This window comes from Myotis nattereri (genome assembly GCF_964212035.1).
Source record: "Myotis nattereri genome assembly, chromosome: 13".
In the NCBI taxonomy this organism is placed as follows: Eukaryota; Metazoa; Chordata; class Mammalia; order Chiroptera; family Vespertilionidae; genus Myotis; species Myotis nattereri.
Window position 1 is genome coordinate 20626234 of NC_138088.1, and position 20511 is coordinate 20646744.

The 20511-nt window shown below is 51.2% G+C and overlaps 1 protein-coding gene across 1 annotated transcript in view; it reads right to left on the bottom strand.

The window, feature by feature from the left end:
• HK1 (hexokinase 1) overlaps positions 1 to 20511 on the bottom strand; it is a 59661-nt gene that overhangs the window by 29932 nt on the left and 9218 nt on the right. Inside the window, exons 2-3 of the mRNA XM_081105000.1 lie at positions 13360 to 13522; positions 4153 to 4301 (exon numbers count right to left, since the gene is read on the bottom strand). Coding sequence (XP_080961126.1) covers positions 4153 to 4301; positions 13360 to 13522 — 312 coding nt within the window. The remainder of the gene's footprint in view (positions 1 to 4152; positions 4302 to 13359; positions 13523 to 20511) is intronic.

Sequence of the window (20511 nt, forward strand, 5' to 3'; positions counted from 1 at the left end):
TCCTCCACCTGCTGTGTGCCTTTGTAGACTGTTCATTCTCCTGGCTGCATAGAATTCTAAGGGGTGAACAGACCATATTTAGTGGATTGCGGTGTAAGCTCACCTGCTCCACCACACGCTGCCTGGGATATGCACACACATCGTAGGATCGACTACAAAGAGGCCTGAGCACTGCTTCCCTAGCCCAGTGATGGCGAACCTTTTGAGCTCGGCGTGTCAGCATTTTGAAAAACCCTAACTTAACTCTGGTGCCGTGTCACATATAGAAATTTTTTGATATTTGCAACCATAGTAAAACAAAGATGTGTATTTTTGATATTTATTTTATACATTTAAATGCCATTTAACAAAGAAAAATCAACCAAAAAAATGAGTTCGCGTGTCACCTCTGACACGCGTGTCATAGGTTCGCCATCACTGCCCTAGCCTCTGAACAGAGACTGTCAGTGATGGGGGCTCACCACCATTAAGGCAATCTTTTTGGATCTAATACCTCCCTTCCTCTCTAAAATGTACCCAGAACCGAATATAGTTTCATATGTGTTCTGGCCGAGTCCTTAGTTGAACTAAGAACTCCCCTTTTCCTTAACTCTATACTCCACAGTCCAGGTATTACCCCGCCCCCCTCTTCTTCACATGCTGTCATAGCACCAGGCCTCCCTTCTGTATGGAACTGACACAACTGCGGAGCTTCTTGAAGCCCAGAAGGCGGCAAGGCCACGCCACACGGGCACAGGCAGCAGACGGGGCCTGCTCCCAGACAAGGCCGTCTGCCCGAAGGCTTTCCCTGCGGGGTACCCTTGAGAGGGGACCAGAAGTCACCATTCCCACCTCTATCTTCCTCCAGATGTCCCAGACCCAGCCTAAAGTCTGACTTATCTGCCAGGGAAAAGAAAAGCCTGTCAGCTTGGAAGCAGGAGCCCCTGTCCCCGAGTCACTGGGACTCGGGCTACGCCTGCCGCCAGCAGCACGGACGAGGAGACACATGGCCACCTTCCCCCGAGGCTCGGCTAAGCTCCCTGTGACCTACATACTGCTAAGTCCACCCCCCACCCTCCACCCCCGTCATCCACACGCACAGAGAAGGCCGGCAGGCTGCAGAGCGGATTCACATGAGTGGGGTGCACTAACCAGCCCCCCCACAACCGAGCCAAACATAACCACCCAAAGTGCCCTGTTACGAAGGAAATGCCGTATTTGTGAACTGTCCACAATCCAGGGGCTCCAGGAGACAGGAAGCCACCCCATCTCAGGCGAACTATGTCTGGGACCAACCAGGGAAGGCTTCTCTGCACTCAGAGTCCGAAAAACATTTTTCTCTTTTCTGACAACATGGTAGTTATTTTAAAAGTCCCCACACACAGACTCAGTTCCTCTGACAAAGATGGCAAACTATCACTGAAAACACCTAAACACTTCTTATTCAAAATTCCCTAAATGAAGTGATGCTTTATGACTGCATTTATGCTTCCAAAATTAAAGCGTACAATTGCATCAAAATTAGAGATACCGTGTGTGTGTGTAGAAAGAGAAAGGGGAGGTTAGAGCAAATGGTTAGCAATTGGGAAGTCTGGACCAAGGGCTATATGGGAATTCTTTGTGCTTATCTGAAAACTTTTCTGTACGTTCAATATTATTTCAAGCAAATGGTTTACAAATATATTAAGAATTCCCAACACATTTCAAAAGATGTTATCACAACGCCCAGAATTCAGCACTGTTCAGAGTCCGTGAGTCTGAGTGGCTTCGTGGGCAAAACAAAGCCCTTCGTTTTCCAGAATACTCTACGGGTCAATACGAGATCTCAGAAAAATGGGCCACCCAGTAGTTATGCCTAACTTCACACCACACTTCTGCAACAGAGGTTCCTGTGTCCTCCCTATTCATCAGCTGGCAACCTTCTCCCTCATCCCCTAGACTTGACCGCCTTGCCCACAGCCCTCCCATTTCCTCACCACCAAAAAACTTTTAAATAAATAAAAACAAGACAAAGGCAAAGCCCGGACTAAGAGTGTTCCATGTTGGTAAAAGTGCCACATCTGGAGCCAGACCGCCTGGGTTCAAATCCCAGCTCTATCACTTATCAGCTGTGAGACCCAAAGGGCTGGTTACTTAACATCAAGCCTCAATTTTCTCATCTGTGAAATGGGAATAGTAATGCCTACCCAAGAGGGTTGTTGTGATGATTAACTTAGTTAATCCATATTAAGTGCTTACATTAGTGACGTATATAAAACAAACGCTATGTATTTACTATAATACTACATCATCATCGTTATCATCATCATCATCTTCCTTCTTTGCAGACCGGTTCAAAAGGGCAGAGGACAAAACAGACAGCAGGAAAGAAAGTGAACCTGGGGCTGAGAAGATGGGGAAAGAGGCTGGCAAAAACGAGGTCCCAGGGGCAACAGTTAGAAGGAAGTCACTACGGCCCAGCTGGTGTGGCTCAGTGGTTGAGCATCAACCCATGAACCAAAAGGTCAACGGTTCAATTCCTAGTCAGGGCACATGCCCAGGTTGTGGGCTCAGTCCCCAGTAGGGGGCAGACAGAAGGCAGCTGACCAATGTTTCTCTCTCATCATTGATATTTCTCTCTATCCCCCTCCCTTCCTCTCTCTCTAAAATAAAGAAAAAATATTTTTTTTAAAAAAAGAAGGAAGTGAACATGGCCAGTATGTACCTGTGGGACAGACACCCCTTAATTTGCAAACCCTGCCAAAGCACACAGGAATGTCGTAGCACAGGGGGACAGTCCCACGGGTGAAGGCAGCAGGCAGAGGTGGCTCAACCCAAGGACCATGAGAATAGAGTGTGCCAGTTCAGTACTTGTTGCTAAATGAAAAGAGCAAGGATGCCAACCCAAGCCTGCTAGCCACTGGGAGGAGGAGCAATGCAGCAACCACGGGGCAGGGCTAAGAGCCCTACCAGCTGGCAGAGTTCGTGCACACACGCCAGATGAATGGGCCGGTTTCTAAGCGGGGACACCTCGAGGCAGGGCCATGGATGAGCGAGACAACCCATTTCGGTGGCTGCCTGAACCACTGGCGGTTCATCTGCTCCAATGACAGTGTCACGGCCTGAAAAGCTCTTAACCAAAACCCTCAGAAGCAGGTTAAAGGCCAGGCTTACCCCTTTTCTCAAAAAAGGCAGAGTGCTTGCTCCAGTCCCACTCATGTTAATTTAGGAGCAGAGTGGAGCCAAGGGGAGGTGGCTGCTGGGCCTCATGTCAGAGTCTAGCCCAGAGCAAATGGGTTTTCTGGAGAAATTAGTCATGGACCTTAGTGTGAACACACCCTCCCTCAAGCAAATATTTGGCGATCTCTGAGCCCGTACTTTGGATGGCAGCCATGACCCAGGAGGCAAGCTACAAACTGGAGGAGCCAGAACATCCACAGGGGTAGGGACTTACAGGATGCAGACATGGCTGAAAACCTGACCAGGGACTGCCTGAACCCTGACCACAGGGTCCTCAGCCAGGGACCCGCCACTCACTGCAACCAGACGGGCAGGAGAGGGGTGGATGGGTCCTTCGGAGCATGAGCACAAGCATGGATGGCCATGGCCCCCCGGTCAACAAAGGCAGGTAGCCCTTGCAAGGGGCGGGGGTGGGGGGGCAGGGGGCGGGGAGGGGGGAGCCCTGAAGCGGGTGGGGCTCTGGTACCAAGTGAGAGAGGAGGGGACGGTGAGTTTCCACTTAAGGCCCTGCCCGATTTGCTCTTTGTGCCCAGGACTCCCAGGAGGCTATGAAATCAGGTGGCCAGGATCCCTTGATTAGACCCGGGGCTGCAAACTAAAATTCCTGCTGCCTCATAGGTGCCAGCCACACCCTCAGCGGTGAGGTGGGCGAGGAGGCCAATGGCTTGGAAGGGGTGTTTTGACCCAAGGGCTCTACTAAACCTGTGCTGAGGAACGAGCCCCAGGATCCTTGGGGAATGAATGCCTTTATCCAACAGAGGTGCTGGGTCTCCCTCTTCACACCCCCCGCCTGTGACAGTCCCTGGAGCCCCATCCACCAGTGTCCCCAGGCAGCGGGTCTCTTCGGGAGGTCACAGCTTCCCCCAGGAGGCCCCCTCCACATGCATCGATGACACGCTCCTTCCTGGAGCTCAGGACACCGGTGCTGTGGGGTCTGGTCCCCGGGGGACCCACCTGGCTTCCGCTGCCGTGCATGATGTTCTCCGGCGTGTCATACACCTCGGACTCCATGTGAACATTCTGGTTCTTCTCTAGGCTCACTTGCACCCGCAGAATTCGAAAGTAAGACCCACCAAGGTCCAGGGCAATGAAATCTCCCTTTTCTGTTCGGGGAGAAAGCAGGTATTGAGTCAGATTCAGGTTTTACGAAGGCCCCACACTTTGCCACTTCTCCTGGGGTCCGACCATCCCCTCCTGGAGGCACAGCACTTCCGGCCAGGCACCCTGAAAATGCCCACTAAGTACAAAGTCCCACCCCATCTTTCTCTAACTCCTGGCCTACATGAAAAATAAAACTAGCATTTCAACTCAGCGAAACCCCACCTCTGAGGTCATCCCATAACTTGGGTTCCTCCCATGTCAGCTCAGACAGGATTACAGCTAGGCCAGAGCTCCATTTATTCCCCAGGGGATTTTTTTAAAATTATTATTGTGGTAAAATATACATAAAATTTGGCCTGGCCAGAGTGGCTCAGTGGTTGAGCATGGACCTATGAATCAGGAGGTCACAGTTCAATTCCCGGTCAGGATACAATGCCAAGTTGTGGGCTTGATCCCCAGAGTGGGGTGTGCAGGAGGCAGCAGATCCATGATTCTCTCTCATCATTGATGTTTCTCTCTCTCTCTCCCCCCGACTTCCTCTCTGAAATCAATAAAAATATATTTAAAAACATATGTATAGATATATACATAAAACTTACCATTTTGCAACCATTTTTAAGTGTACAATTCAGTATACTCCCAATGTTCTGCAGTCATCACCACTATCTATTTCCAAAACTTTTTATCACCCCAAACAGAAACTCTATAACCATTAAGCAATAACTCTCCATTTCCCCTCCCTCTAGTCCCTGGTAGCCTCTATTCTACTCTCTGTCTCTATAAACTTGCCTATTCTAGATATTTCATATAAGTGAAATCATAATATTTGTCCTTTGGAGTCTAGCTTATTTCATTTTGTATAAGAACTCAAAGGCTCATCCATGTTGTAGCATGTGTCAGTACTTCAGTCCTTATGAGGCTGGATGATATTGTGTGTACATATCACATTTTGTTCATCCATTCCTCTGTCGGTGGCCACTTGGGTTGTTTCCACCAACGGATGTTTTTAACAGAAGTCCCAGTTGATCACCTAAGAGTAAACTGGCCTGACATCGTTGCATTCCTCAGGACCAATGTGTGCAAGGACTGGGGTGGCCTCAGCAGAACAGAGAACGATGATGGGACTGTACGCCGAGACCACCATACAGCACCCAGGGTGGTGGCCGTGGGCAGGATTCCAAACAGTAAGCCACCACCAAACATGACCTCATTTCTCATTCATTACCCCCACACATGCTCCCCAAAATCAGTTAAAATCTGTTCATTTTCCTAGCCAGCGTGGTTCAGTGGTTGAGCATCGACCTATGAAGCAAGTCACAGTTCAATTCCTGGTCAGGGCACAAACTTTTAAAGCATAAAAGGTTTTAATTTTGATGAAATACAACTTATTTTTTCTTTTGCTGTTTGTGATGTGGGTGTCATTCTCTATGAAGCCATTGCCAAAGCCAAGGTCACAAAGATTCACACCTCTATTTCCTTCTAAGAGTTTTACAGTTTTAGCTCATCATAACTTTTAAGTTAATTTTTTCTATGATATGAGGTAAAGGTCCCACTTCATTCTCTTGTGTGTGGATAGATATCCCAGCATCATTTTCTTTGTTCTTTAGTGCAGATCATGAAAATTCCGTCTGGTAAACAACTATAAACCACGTGTGCATAGGGAAGTCATAGGCACAAAAGTGAACACCATGCTAGGATAAAATTATGAATGTTTTTATTTTGTTTCAATATTTTAAAAATCAATTCACTGCTTTAATGTTTATATAAATATTTGTTCATGTTTTACACTGGCTCGTCATCATAACTTTAAAAAAAATAGCGTCAGGAATTTTTTGTTTGCCAGCCTGGTAAAAAGTCTCATTTTCAGTCGACTAAAAGGCCTAAGGAAACACAAGTTCTTGTGCTCAAGTCCCAGGTGATGCAGGTGGAACCTGCTTAATGGTGCCAGTGTTGACAGCAGGTAAGAGCTTTCCGCCCTTCACGCAGGAAGGGGTCGGGTTTCACGCTGTACCTTTCCAGGACCCAGGCCTAAGGGTTTTCATGCAGGTGAGTGAACATGGCCGTAGCCACCTATGACCCAGGAGGAACTGGCCTTAGGGTGCGTGGGGCTGGCCCGCACTTCTGCAGCTCGGCCGACCCCTCCCCTGCGCCCCAGCCGATGGCCTGTCCACCCCAGCTCTCTGCTGCTCTGCGTTCTCACCAGCACAGGTCAGCGGGGTCCTGGGGAGTTGGGTCAGAAAGGGTGGCCTTGAGATGTCAGGACAAGGCCAAATACTGGACACTCCACACCCCTGGAGGTGGGGACGGATGACGTGCGGGGGGCTTTCCCTGGAGGCAGTTCCCAAAGGGTCACTGTCAGCCCAGCGCAGCTCCTGGTCCTTCCCTGAGCAGCGACACTCGTTCCAGGGCGTGCTTGTGCTCAGAGAAACGGCAGCTGGCACCTCTTCTATAAATCACATTTGCAGCTCAGGAAACAGGGGGCAAACATTGACTCCCTTTCTCAGTTTATGGGTTAGGAAGCTCCAACCAAACCAGCCGAATGACCTGCTCGTGGTCACACCTGTGGCAAGGCCAGGGCCCCTCCCTTTCTTAGTCACTCGTATTCTTGTAAATGCTGTGATGCTCATTGTTTTTTATGGGTGAATGTCCTATTTTCCTTAGTTGGATGATAAGCAACCTGAAAGAAAGGCCAATTTAACATGCTTCCCTCCCCCCCAGTTCTGAGTCCTGCACACAGCAGGCCATCAGCAAGGTTTGCTGCTGGTTCAGTAAGAACAGCCTGGGTCAGACACACGGTCTGCTCGGCCCCATTCTCGGCCACGCGAAGGACAAGGAATGACTTCCGGTAAGGGCAACATGCTATCGGGTCAACTTTGCTGCCTGTCTAGCATCTCTTTAGACAACTCCCTTCCTGTCTTATAGCTGAAGTTGGGGTAGCGCTGACCGCCCCCCGCTTCAGCTCCAGGGGACCAATGTGTGACCCAGGAGCAACGAGAGTCACCCATCTTGCCACAAGGATTGGTTCGGGGTGGGCACATGACCCATGCCAGCCAGTCGTCACCCTCTGCAAGACCATCCCTGGGATGGCCCGCTCTGAGGTGAGGAGTCGGCTGGGGCTGCAGGGCTGTCTCCACCTGAGGGGGAGGCGGCCTGCGCAAGAAGCCAACAGAGACTGAAAGAATATTAGGCAGAAGCCAACTTACGACGAGATTTCCCGGGCATATGAACCAGGGAAGGGCCTCTTTTGCTTATACAAACTGGAGTTAGAGTTGTTTCCATTTTGTTTAAATCCTCGCCCAAGGATATGTTTATTGATTTTTGAGAGAGAGAGAGAGAGAAAGGAACATCAATGTGAGAGAGAAACATTCACCGGTTGCCTCCCCTACACACCCTGACTGGGGATTGAACCCACAACCTAGGTATGTGTCCCGACCAGAGATCAGACCTGCAACCTTTTTGGTGTCTGGACGATGCTCCAACCAAGTGAGCCACCCAGCCCAGGCCCAAGTCCAATATTCTTTATTAGGGAACGAGTCCACCAAATGCTTGCCTCATAACAAAGGGGCCTATCACCCCCTTTTCCCTCAGGTTGGCACCCTGATTCGGACCTGTGGTGTCCAGTCAGCCCACTGCAGAGGCACCAGAGATCCATCTGTGGGCTCAGCCACATTTTGCGGGGAATCGGGATCGGGTGAGACAGCCCCCCTTTATCCACCTCTCCTGCCCACAACATCGCAAGGATGCCAGTGAATTCTGCAAACCTCTGAATCTTTCCTCCAAGGTTAGACATACACACTTGGTGGGGGCCAGGGGGTCCTCTGACTAGTCCCATCGATTGGGAGGGCCTCCCAAAAACTCGTACACGGTCAGTTATTACATTAGAATAATGAAGAGGAGGACACGGCCCACTGTAACTCTTATGGCGGTTTGCAGTTTCCAAAGCACTTTTACTTGATCCTCCTGACAGCCTGGGGCAGGTAGGGCAAGGATTCTCGTGCCCATTTTACAGATGAGGAAATGGAGGCTTAGAAAGTTAGCTGACTTCTCCGAGGTCACACAGATGAGGAGCAGCAGAGCCAGAGATTAATCCAGTGTTCCCGGCTTTTGTTTTATTTATTTTTCTTTCCCTTTCAGCCTCTTTTTGTAGTGGTGGGCTTTCCTCCAACTTCCTCTTCACATCTTGGGCCTCAGCCTTCCTTCCTGCTGCTGGTGCCTCCTACCTCCGACTGCTTCCCACATTTCCCATCTCCACCGAAGCTCGGAGAACGGCTCTTCTGGAGGGGGCTCGTTAAACAACGCATCTGAAGGGCCCTGGCAACTCTCCACTCTCTAATGACAGCCATTATTACCAGCGAATAATAGAAAACAAACACGGGACAGATGTCGCTCTTGAGCCCAGGCCTGCGCTGGGATCAGGGCAAACAAAAACCGCGCTTCCATGAAATGCCTTACCTCTGCCTTGCTCACTGAATTAATTCTGCACCTGAGATACGAAGGCTTTCTTTCCCTCCTGTGTGCAATCCAGATACTTGATGAGTAAAAAACCAACTAGGACTCTGGACATTCCAGAGATTTCACAGATGGGAAGATACGGAAACTCAAATAAGGAAACTGAGTCAGAGACAGATCAGTGTCCAGCCCAAATGAAAAGAAAGGAAATATTTTCCTCCCTTTGGCTACAAAGTAGTACTATGTCTATAGAGAGCTCAAAAAATTAACAGTGAAAGAGCAAGCATTAACAGTGACCGCACCACAAATCAAATATTTTTTAAATTACCCTTTTGGATAGAGCATGCTAGGAACCGTGAAGCAAAAACAAAGAAATATTCAACGCAATTTACCCTCAATTACAATTGGTATTTATAATATTCTTAAGGATAGACGAGGAGAGAGAGAAAAAGAAAAGGTTTTACAAATAAAACTGAGTGACCAGGGTCTTTGAAGGGAGACTGGGCAGCTTTGAAAAGAGACTTCTGCTCAGCACGTCACCAGAGTAAAAAGGCTTTAACATCTTCCTTCTTTCATTTATGATCCGCACCCTTCCTATTCCAAGAGGGATATGCAGCCGCTAAATGCCACCTTAGGGTTTACAATATTTTTAATGTATAGATTATTGAAGAGCAATTAAAGAAAAACCACTACCCATAAAAAATGTCCAAAGGTAAAAAAATAATAATAGTAATGGGCTGATACAGTTATAAAAAAAAAAGTAGATTTTCCAAACTCTGAGCCCAGTCCACCGGGGGAAAGGTCTCAGGAAAGGAAGGTTGTGTCTCCCTTTCCGTGGAAGTCGCATCACCCCCGGAGGGGCAGGGGCAAACCTCCACGGGGTGAGTCCAATTTGTCCTTCCGTGGTTTGGGACTCCCACTAATTCTGTTGCTGACTAATTACACCGTTGAAGCAGTAATTAATACCCCAGAAGGGGAACGGCACCATGGTTTACTACGAAGACGACCAGCATTCTGACGGCTCCAAGGGACCTGCTGGTTCTTGGTTGCTAAGTGAGCAGGGGAGGGGAAGGGGAAGCACATCTGTCACTGAGGGCAGGGCCTGGACTCGGGACAGGTCTCTGGGGCCTTGGCATCAATGTCAATGTCAGGGTGGGGCTGTGAGGGCCATTCCAAGAAGAGTGTGGGCCCCAGGGCGCCTGAACTGAACCCACCCATGAATATCAGGAACAGCCATCGGAGAAAGGCTACAGGGTGTGCTGTGGTTGCACTGTGCAAGTCCTAACTCTTATACCTGGAAATATGACCCTGTGTGGAAGCAGGTTCTTTGCAGAAGTAATCGGGTTAGGATGAGGTCATCAGTGTGGGTCTCATCTCACTGGTACCCTCAGAAGAGGAAAATGCCATGTGAAGACAGGCACGCAGGGAGAGCACCGTGTGATGGCCGAGGCAGACTGGTGGACACCGTGCAAATCAAGAAACACCCAGAACAGCACCACAAGCTAGAAGAGACCAGGACGAGCCGAACCGGAGTCTCAGCGGGAGCCTGGCCCTGCTGACACCTTGATTTTGGACTTCTAGCTTCCAGAACTGTGAAACAGTGTGTTCTCATTATGAAAAGCCACCAGCACTTCCTATGGCAGCCTTGGACACTAAAGCAGGGGCAAAAGACAGGCAGCGGGGTGAGGGGTGGGGTGGGAGGAGAAGGGCACTGAGGGCGGGGGAGCAGTCCCAGGCCCTCGGCACAGGACGGTGGGTCCCTGCACTTCAGGGTTTTGGTTTCACCTCCTCCTTCTCCTCCTGTTTTTTGTTTGTTTGTTTTGTTTGTTTTTTAATCCTCAAGGATTAAAGGATGTTTTTCCCATTGTTTTTCTTAGAAAGAGTGGGAGGGAGAGGGGGGGGGGGGGGGAGAGAGAGAAACATAGAAACATCAATGTGAGAGAGACACATTGACTGGTTGCCTCCCGCATGAGCCCCTACCAGGGCTGGGGAGCCCTGACCAGGAATGGAATCCTTGACCTTTCAGTGGGCAGGCGGACATTCTAACCACCGAGCCAAGCCAGCCGGGCTCTCCTGTTCCTAGCACCGGTCTGCGCTCCTAAGAAACTGCCCTAAACATCTGGCCCCATCCACACTGGAGAAGAAAGAGGCTCCAAAGGAGTCTTGGGACCCAGGCTCCTGGCTCCCGTCCCACAAACCCTAGGACAGTGACTCCCCTCCCAGCAGGGCTTAGTACCACGTCTGTCATCACACTGAAGGCACCACTGATTGTGAGACACATCCCTGTTTCACATAAGATGAAGAAAAAATGCTGCCAATAATAACTATAAGATGCGATTATTGTACAGTACATTAATGATTTCAGAGATATTCAAATAAAAAATTATCTAAAAATAGATGAAATATGGGGGGAAAGATCAAAGAGGGGTGGGGAAAAGGCAAGTAAGCCAGGCAAGCTGGTTTCTTTCCCACAGGACTGCCACGGTCTGTATTATCTGGTGTCTGTTATGAATTCATCTCTACGACGGGGCTGCAGAATGCGGATTTTCCCAAATGAGTGTGAATTCTGAGCCTTGTTTTGAAGGGCAGTTGATGGGGCAAATGGCTAGGTTACTAGTGTACTTAGATCACACTCTGAGCCCCTCGACTGGGAATGGTTTGGGAAAGGGTGAGGGAGAGAACCCCTGCTGACATCCGGTCTGAGGATGGGGAGCTGGCTGAGGGGGGCGGGGTCAGGAGGAAGGGCAGGCATCTGCTCCTTGGCAGTGTTAGTCTGGGGCCAATAACACAGAATCAGGTCCCTGAAGACATCAGGTAGCCTTCTGAGCTCTTCCAAGTAAAGAGGGGCCATGGCCACCCATTCCCGGCCTCTCCTCTCTCAGCTGGCAGCAGACACAGCCGCACTGCTCCTACAGAACTCCGGAGCTCCACTAGCTAATCCGGGAAAGGCTCAGTGCTCCCAGATGTGAGTACCATCCAGGGCTGGGAAAAAGCAGAAGTGAACTACAAACCCAGAGACATCAGAACAAAAGCCAGGGCACACCACCGTCCAGCCACTCTGAGGCCAGAATCTCTTTGGTGGTTAATAAAACCCAACACTCTAGTAACCGAGACCTCAGGGAAAACCAAAGGATGGAGCTGGAGGAGATTTTAAATAGTCAAGAGCCATCAGGGATACAAATGCCAACGTGTGTGCATGGAGCACAGCCCGCCGGGGGCACAGGGCGCACGCTCTCCCTCAGCACGGGAGCCATCCAGACTTCTAACGGCCGCTGCAGGCAGAGCAGGACTTCCCCACAGCCCTGCCCTTGCCCATCCTTTGTGCACATCAGCTGCAACAGCTGCAGTTCTCCTGACATCCATTCTGCAGGCGGCATGCCAGCTGCCCCAAATCACAGCTTTACACGAACCTCCAGAGCAGGGAATGAGGGCCGTACTCTCAGGGCGTGCACTCAAACCCCAGGAGAGACTTGACTTCCTTCTTCCTCCTCTCACATACAGGTGAGTCCCAGCCTAGAGCACAGAACACAGCTCAGAGGGGGTGCATGCCCAAACTGGGCAGGCACAGCACCTGCCCCTGCAAACTAGTAATGGTGGGCTGGATGGACAGAACAGCTCCATGAGCAGGCCAGGCTGTGCCCTCTCAGCCTCCACCCTGCCAAGTGCAGGGGCTGAGCCCCCCCTTCCCCCCACCCCCACCCCCCACTGTGGGGCATGAGCCATACAGACACACCAATAGGATAATTTTTTCTTCCATTCTCTCTCCCCTGGCCTTTCTCTGCTTGGGGGCTACCTTGATTTAGCATCTATACGATTTGTTCAGATGGGGACTCGAATCTCCCCTGAGTCTGAGGCCCACCAGTCACTAGGATTGCTACTTATTAGAAGGGAGGCCTGATGCCCTGATGGAGAGATGCTCCGAAAATGAACTCTTCCTTTCTTCTGGAGCCTTTCCTGTTCTGGAGACAAGCATCGCTAAGATCTCACACAGCATCTGTAAGATCCACAAATACAACCCTTTCTTATCACAAGCTACTAGACCAGCGGTTCTCAACCTGTGGGTCGCGACCCCTTTGGGGGTCAAACGACCCTTTCACATGGGTCACCTAAGACCATCGGAAAAACCATAATTACATATTGTTTTTGTGATTAATCGCTATGCTTTAATTACGTTCAATTTGTAACAATGAAAATACATCCTGCACACCAGATATTTACATGACAATTCATAACAGTAGCAAAACTACAATTATGAAGTAGCAACGAAAATAATTTTATGGTTGGGGGTCACCACAGCATGAGGAACTGTATTAAAGGGTCACGGCATTAGGAAGGTTGAGAACCACTGTACTAGACAGTCAGACCAATGAGGGCAGGTCAGCCTTGTCCAACCATGGTCTCCCTAGTGCCTGACACATGGTAGATGCTCCGTAGGCCTCTGTTGGATGGATGGATTGGTAATGTATGGAGGGAAGATGGATGGATGGACAGACAGATGGATGAAATGGTAAGTGAATGAATGAGTAAATGAGCGAACAAATAAATGGAAGTTGGAAGGATGTCTCACAGAGCATTCAGCCCTTGGAGCCAATCTCTGGATGAGAGACTCACCTGAACCATCAGGAGTGGACCTTACAAACGTTGGCAACATCTTGACTGTGGCTGTCGGATTAAAATCCCGGGAAAGACCATGCCTCATCTCCTTCTTGAAACGTGTCATGATATCTATCAGAGTTTCGTCGGAGAGCCGCATGGCATAGAGATACTTGTCAATCTGGGGGAAGGATGAGAAGGAAGGAGAGTGAGGCCAAGGCTGAGGAAGGGCATTCCAGTTCAGGTTTGACTGAGGGAGGACAGGGCAGGTGAGGTTCCCACCTGTCCAAGATAATCCAGCTCCCATGGGCACTTGACCAACCATGCTGGCACATCACAAGATGGGAAGTTATCAAATGCCATCAACCAGGTCACTCAGGGCATGCTTGCAAATGCTCAGAGCCCTAATGCCTCCCCTGTAAAATGAGCCAAATATCTCCAAGGTCCCTGGCAAGCCTCAAATATGACATGGAAGCTGCCCTTTGACAGCCCCCCTCCCACAAGACATGTCAGAGGTGCCTTAAGCCTCCACACAACCCCTTCCCTCTTTGACAAGTGGCTGGCTCATCCTCATGTGAATGGATGTGCTACAGAGGTTAGGAATGAGAGCTCCAGGGCCAGAAACCTGGAGTTCAAATCCCAGCCCGATCACTTAGCAGGTGTGTGAATTTCAGGTACCTCAGCTGAAAAAGTAAGACAATAAATAGGACCTAACTCACAGAATGTTGTATGATCAAATGAAATGGAAAAGCACCAAAGACACAGAAAGTGTTTGATAAATATCACCTATTATTACTGACACTAGAGGCCCGGTGCACAAATTCATGCACCAGTAGGGTCCCTCGGCCTGGCCTGCAGGATCAGACTGAAACCGTCTCTCCAACATCCCCTGAGGGGTCCTGGATTGCAAGAGGGCGCAGGCCAGGCCGAGGGACCCCACCGGCGCACAATTGGGGCTGGGGAAAGACACGGGAGGTTGGCCAGCCGGGGAGGGACTGCGGGAGGGCTCCAGGGCATGTCCGGCCCATCTTGCTCTGGCTGGACCCCAGCAGCAAGCTAACGTACCAGTTGGAGCATCTACCCCCTGGTGGTCAGTGCATGTCATAGCAACTGGTTGACCAGTTGACTGTCTGCCCTCTGGTAGTCAGTGCACATCATCGCAAGCAGTAGAGCAGCCTTAGCATATCATTAGCATATTACACTTTGATTGGTTGAATGGATGACCAGACGACCGGACACTTAGCATATTAGGCTTTTATTATATAGGATAAGGCAGTGGTACTGACGGGTTTCCTTGGGTGTGATTTCTAAGTAGGTAGAAACAGGCCAAAGGGCTGGATCCTTCAGAACCTGGGGCAGCAGGCCCAGAGCAGAGACCTTAACCCCACCATCTCCAGAAGATATAGAAACAGCCCCCCAGGCTTCCATGCCCGTGTACCAGGGCTGATGTGATCAAGCTTCCAAGTCATTCCATATACTGACCCAACCTGCTCCTCCTCCTGGTTCCCCCTGTTCCTCAAGGTTCCCAGGCTCCTCACCTCAGGCTCCCTGATTGTCATTGGTTGTTCTTTCTTCATAGTCTCTTCCCATTTATTCTCTCAAAAAGCGTTTATTGGGCACATACTATGTGCCTAGCCCTGGGCTTGATACCTATCCTCATGGTGCCTGTCTGCATGGAGTTCACCAGAAGTTATTTTGAGCCATCATTCATGTTTTTGCCAATCCTTGGTACCTGCATGCGTGGATTACTGATTTCTGATTACTCATTCATTCACTGTAATAGTTTTCCATTTTCAATCCCTCAACCTTCCAATTAATCCTCTTAAACCCTGCCACACTCACCTTCTTACACTGCAATACTGGTCAACTCATTCCCCTGCTCGAAGCCTTGCAATGCCTCCCCATGTCCGAGGCACCTGTGCTCTGTAGGTGCGGCTCCGTGCTCCGTGAACTCCAGCCCAACTACCTCTGCCATTCCTGGCAGGTGCTGGGCTTCCCTCCTAAAATGCCCTTCCTTCTCCTCCCAAATCTCACGTACCCTTCCACCTTCAGATCAAATGTCACCTCCTCCTGCGGATGCCCGAGTCCCTCAGGCTAGAGACAACCCCTCCCTCAGCACTGATGCCTGCCCAAGCTCCAGCCTGGGTCACAGCTTTCTGCATGTATCCCAGTGCCTGGCAGGCAGCCTTGCACACAGAAGGCTCCTGGTGCACAAAGAGACAGATTTATGACCCAGTGAGGCTGAAAAGGCCTTGACTCTGATTTGCTTCTGCGAATGGCATCTCACGCTCACTTTTCAGGGTGACTGGGAATGTCCTGATTCAAGGACACAGAGTCTCCAGCTCCAGGTCACCTCTGCCTATTTTGCTCCTGGCAGCCTTTTTGCTTTGGTCTCTATGCCTGTGCTCTCCCAGGCCCTGCCTGCTCCTGCCTCCCTGACAATCAAGGCATTGGCCAAAGTCCCCCAGGGTCCCCCGTGGCCAGAGATAATCCTGGCCCCGCCGCCAATCTCTTCTACCACACCCCACCTTTCCTTTCCCCTTCGTGGCAAAGCAGTGCAAAGGGCAATCAGAAACCACCGAGCGCTGAGCTAGAAATGACCAGAGCCACAGCCCTACGAAGAGACATGCTCCGTTCTGCCCCAAGGTCAGCAGCACCGGATCAGCAGTCCTTGCCACATGGCACCCACAGGAGCACACGGGGTCTCCTGAGCGCACGCCAGAGAAGGCTTCTGGGGAGGGTGATGGCCGGGTGCATCCAGGAACAGCAAGAGCGTGCGGGAAGGCTGAAGGCAAGGGAGGGTGGTTTGTGCAATGAACAGAAATAAACTCCATGTGCATCCCGCACACAGTGTAAGTGGGGCAACTGGAAAGAGCGAAACCGTGCAGGGCTTTATAAGCCACATAAACACATTTAGATTAACCCCAAAGCACGGCAGCCGTGGAGTGACTCGAATGAGTATCCGCCAATGAGATCTGTGTTCAGAATAGATCAAGCTGTGTATGGGGTAGAGAACGGGCGAGCAGGAGCAAATCTGTGCAATAGTCACATGGCTACTCTAGCATTTTGGGCATGCTTCAACTGCCGCACCCCCTGGTCTGCAGGAAGTGTGACCACTGGTGACCCGGGCATTTTGACCTTCTGTGGGCGGGGGGGGGGGGAGGGGGGGGCGTGCAACCATGGAAAATGTTCACCCCCTCTCTCGTCCTCTCCTGTGAGGATCAGGAATGAGGCAGAGATTGCCCTGGCCGGTTTAGTTCAGTGGATAGAGCGTCAGCCTGCGGACTGAAGGATCATGGGTTCGATTCCAGGCAAGGGCATGTGCCTCAATTACAGGTTCAATCCCAGCTCCCATCGGGGCATGTGCGGGAGGCAACCAGTCGATGTGTCTCTCACATCAATGTTTCTCTCTCTGTCTCTCTCCCTCCCTTCCACTCTCTCTAAACATCAATGGAAAAACAGCCTCAGGTGAGGAGTAACAAAAAGAATGAGGCAGAGCAACAGGTGGGCCTGAAGGTGCTCCGTGCATGCTTTCAGAATGAACTTTCAAAAAAGGAAATTGGGGAGCTCGCAGTGAAGGGCTGAGGACTCTTGCTTAAGAAAAGGGCAGTGATTTCAACATCGGATTCACTTCTCTTTCCTAGACTGACTCAGGAGAAAACAGGTCCCCGGGGGTTCGTGTTATGTTAATAATAGCTCACATGTGCAGAGGGCTTTCCCCTTACACAGGACTGCTCATACATTAGCCCATGTGCATGTCATAGTAAGAGATGAGATAAGCTCAGAGATGCCAGGTGCTGGGGATGAAGCAGGTGCTTGATATGTTAGTCCCCTTTCTCCTAGCACAACAGGAAGGAAAGATCTCTACATTTTACACCAGAGGAAATTGAGACCCATGATTCACAAGGAGTCACACAGTTTGTAACTGGCAGCTGGGTCTACATTCCTCTCCTAGCCCCTCGTTCTGGGCTTCTCCCGAACACTCCCATTCTTTCCCATGTGGCGGGGAGAATAGGAAGCTATGGACAAAGGGGGCTGGGTTCACCTCCAAGATCTGCCATTTATTCGCTCCTGCGACGCTGGACAAGTTACATAACCTCCCTGAGTTTGGCTTTCTTCACTTTTAACATGAGGATAATAATACTTTCACCCCAGACAGCTTCTGGGAGAATCTGTAAAATAAGCATCCAACATCATTTCCCACCCTCCCATCTAAATGACGAGAAGGGAGACATCTCCCTGCCTCTGCTCTCTAACAGACACGAGCCCGCGTCCCACCTCCTTCTACCGAACACCCAGAAAAATGCACTGGTCGCCGGATGTCATGGCCCACGCTGTAGAAGAGAAAAGTAAAGGTGGGAGTCACGGCACCAGAAGCCACAGCAAATGGAAGATTCTGGCAAAATCGCTCTGAAACATTTGCAGTGTTTTATTGATTTCTTAAAACAACTCACAGTAAATTACAGTAAGAACAGCAATACCCATTTATTATTAAAAGAGATCAAGCAACACATAAACGCAGACAAGTGAAAAGTGGGAGTTCTTCCCCCAGCCGTCCCAGGGACAACAGCTTTGTGCTGTAGGCTGGTTTTCCTACCTGAACAAACCCTCACGCATACAGAGCCTGGCTTATTTCATTTTACAACAATGGAATCATAAACATTTTTTTTCTTTTGAAACCTTACCTCCACCTCCCTATTTCCTCTGGGAACTGCCTCTCGGGACCCCCTGCTTCAAGGATGGGGCACGGACGAGGCAATGGAGACACCTGCGTCTGACTGGCTTTGCCATCCTGTGGGCATCCCAGGCTTGCCATCCGCCATGCAGGCGTGTCTGTGACTTTGATCGACAAAGGCCTCTCTACGCTGCACGCACGTCCACGTGGTGGGCCTTGAACTATCCTGTCCAGAGAAGTAGGGCCGATGTCCTCGCTTGCGACGCCCCAGGGAAAAAAGGGGGGCCAGAGAGGTTCTCCAGTTGGCCAAGGTGACTCTCTGGTCATGAGAGATCCAGAGAGGACACGGTTCCCGATCCCTGGCCCTGTGCTCCTCTGTACCTGGCTTGCTCAGCGCAGGAAGAACCCAGGCCGAGGGCTTTCAGGAGCAAGGAGACATGGGAATGCGGGCGGCATGAAAGCCACAGCTCCGTCCACTCCTTGCAGACAGCACGCCACTGCAATGTGTGTTTTAGGTGAAGGAAGCCTCCTTCACCCCACGTCAGCTACAAATTACCTGTTCTGGTCGGTCCTGGCCCAGTGAGACCCTCTGCTGGGGGGGGGGTGCCGCCCGGCAGGGTCCCACCCCTTTTCCTGCCCACCCATGGCTACCTGGCTGCCCAGCCCCACCTCACAGCTGTGGGTGGTGGCCAGAGGAACCCAAGTTTCTGCCCTGCTCTTAGCAGCTGGTCACAGGGAGGAAGTTGGTCATAAGGGGAGATGCTTTGCTCTAGTGGGTTCCCTACAGGAACCAGCTCCTCCCAGCTCACCACTGCCCTCCCTTGCGTAGCCCCGGGCCCTGACAGTGGCTCTTTACCCACAAAGGTGCTCACGGGTCCACTGTCCACTGACTGCTGGACCTGTACAAGGCCGCTCCTCGCCCCGCACCTCTGTCTCCCAAAGCCCATCTCCAAACTCACCCCCTCTCGGAGGGCGTGCCATGACCCGCCCCGCCCAACACCGGCTGCTCCCCTCCTCCGCATGCCCTCGCTGTCGGTCACTATGTAGGAATTCAACTCCCTGTGGACACATCACAGAGTGTGAGTCTTTCTCGGACACGGCGGCCACACACGCATGGTCTGTCTCCAGCCAGGGGTGGGCAAACTTTTTGACTCGAGGGCCACAATGGGTTCTTAAACTGGACCGGAGGGCCGGAACAAAAGCATGGATGCAGTGTTTGTGTGAACTAATATAAATTCAAAGTAAACATCATTACATAAAAGGGGACGGTCTTTTTTTTTTTAGTTTTATTCATTTCAAACGGGCCGGATCCGGCGCGCGGGCCGTAGTTTGCCCACGGCTGAGCTAGACCCTGAGTGCCAGGGGTGCAGGGGCCGTGCCTTCCAGGCCCTTTGTGTGCCCCCAAAGCCCTCGGCGTGGCTCCTCGGCTGGGCTGGGTGGCCGCTCTGCTGGGCAGGAGGGCCCTGGGGACACCTCGCCGGGGAGTCTCCGGTTTGCTGGCTCAGATAAGGCCGAGGCTCCTCTTCCCTGAAGGGCCAGCCCTTCTCCAGCACCGGCTCTCACTTTGGCCTCGTGGTGACCTGTGAGGGGACAACGGCCTCTCCCTGAGGGACAGTGTTCCAGGCGGCCTCTAACCCACCCTCTTCCTCTCACAACATCTGCATTTTGAGACAGGGGCCCTGAGGGCACAGAGCCCCATGAGGATTCCCAGGCGGCTAGTCAAGCCTCCCAGAGCCTGCGAATACCTGAAAGTCACCAGAGGAAATTGTTTGGGAAAATATCCCACTTCAGAGGCCCCAGTGAAAATGGGTGGGAGCATCACCCAACGGGAGGTCCCTCCCACGGCTGAATGAGCCGTGTGCGGGCGGCTCCCTCCCAGGCTCCTGTTCAAGGTCGGACACAGCTCTGGGGCCTTCTCCTTCACTGTATGTCTGCTTCTGAACTGTTGGTTCTGTTTCACTATGAAGCACCAGGGATTGCTCGTACCACACTTCTTTTTACTCTCAAAAAGCCAGGAGGGCCGAAACCGGTTTGGCTCAGTGGATAGAGCGGCGGCCTGCGGACTGAGGAGTCCCAGGTTCGATTCCGGTCAAGGGCATGTACCTGGGCTGCGGGCACTTCCCCAGTGGGGGATGTGCAGGAGGCGGCTGATCGATGTTTCTCTCCCATCGATGTTTCTAACTCTCTATCTCTCTCCCTTCCTCTCTGTAAAAAATCAATAAAATATATTTAAAAAAAAAAAAAAAAAAAGCCAGGAGGAATAGCCTCCAGAAACCGAGCTTCCAGGAACCACGATGAAACGGCAAGCTTAAAGGGCCCGTGCTGGGCACCTCGACCTGCCCCGATCCAGTCTGCACACTTGCAGGGTGGGAGTGACTGACCCCATTCCACAGCGGGAGCCTGAGGCCGCGTAGTCACAAGGCACCAAGCACCCAGCAACCAGGGCGGCTCCAGCTTAAGACTCCAAACTCAGTGCTCCTTCCCTGATCCCAGAT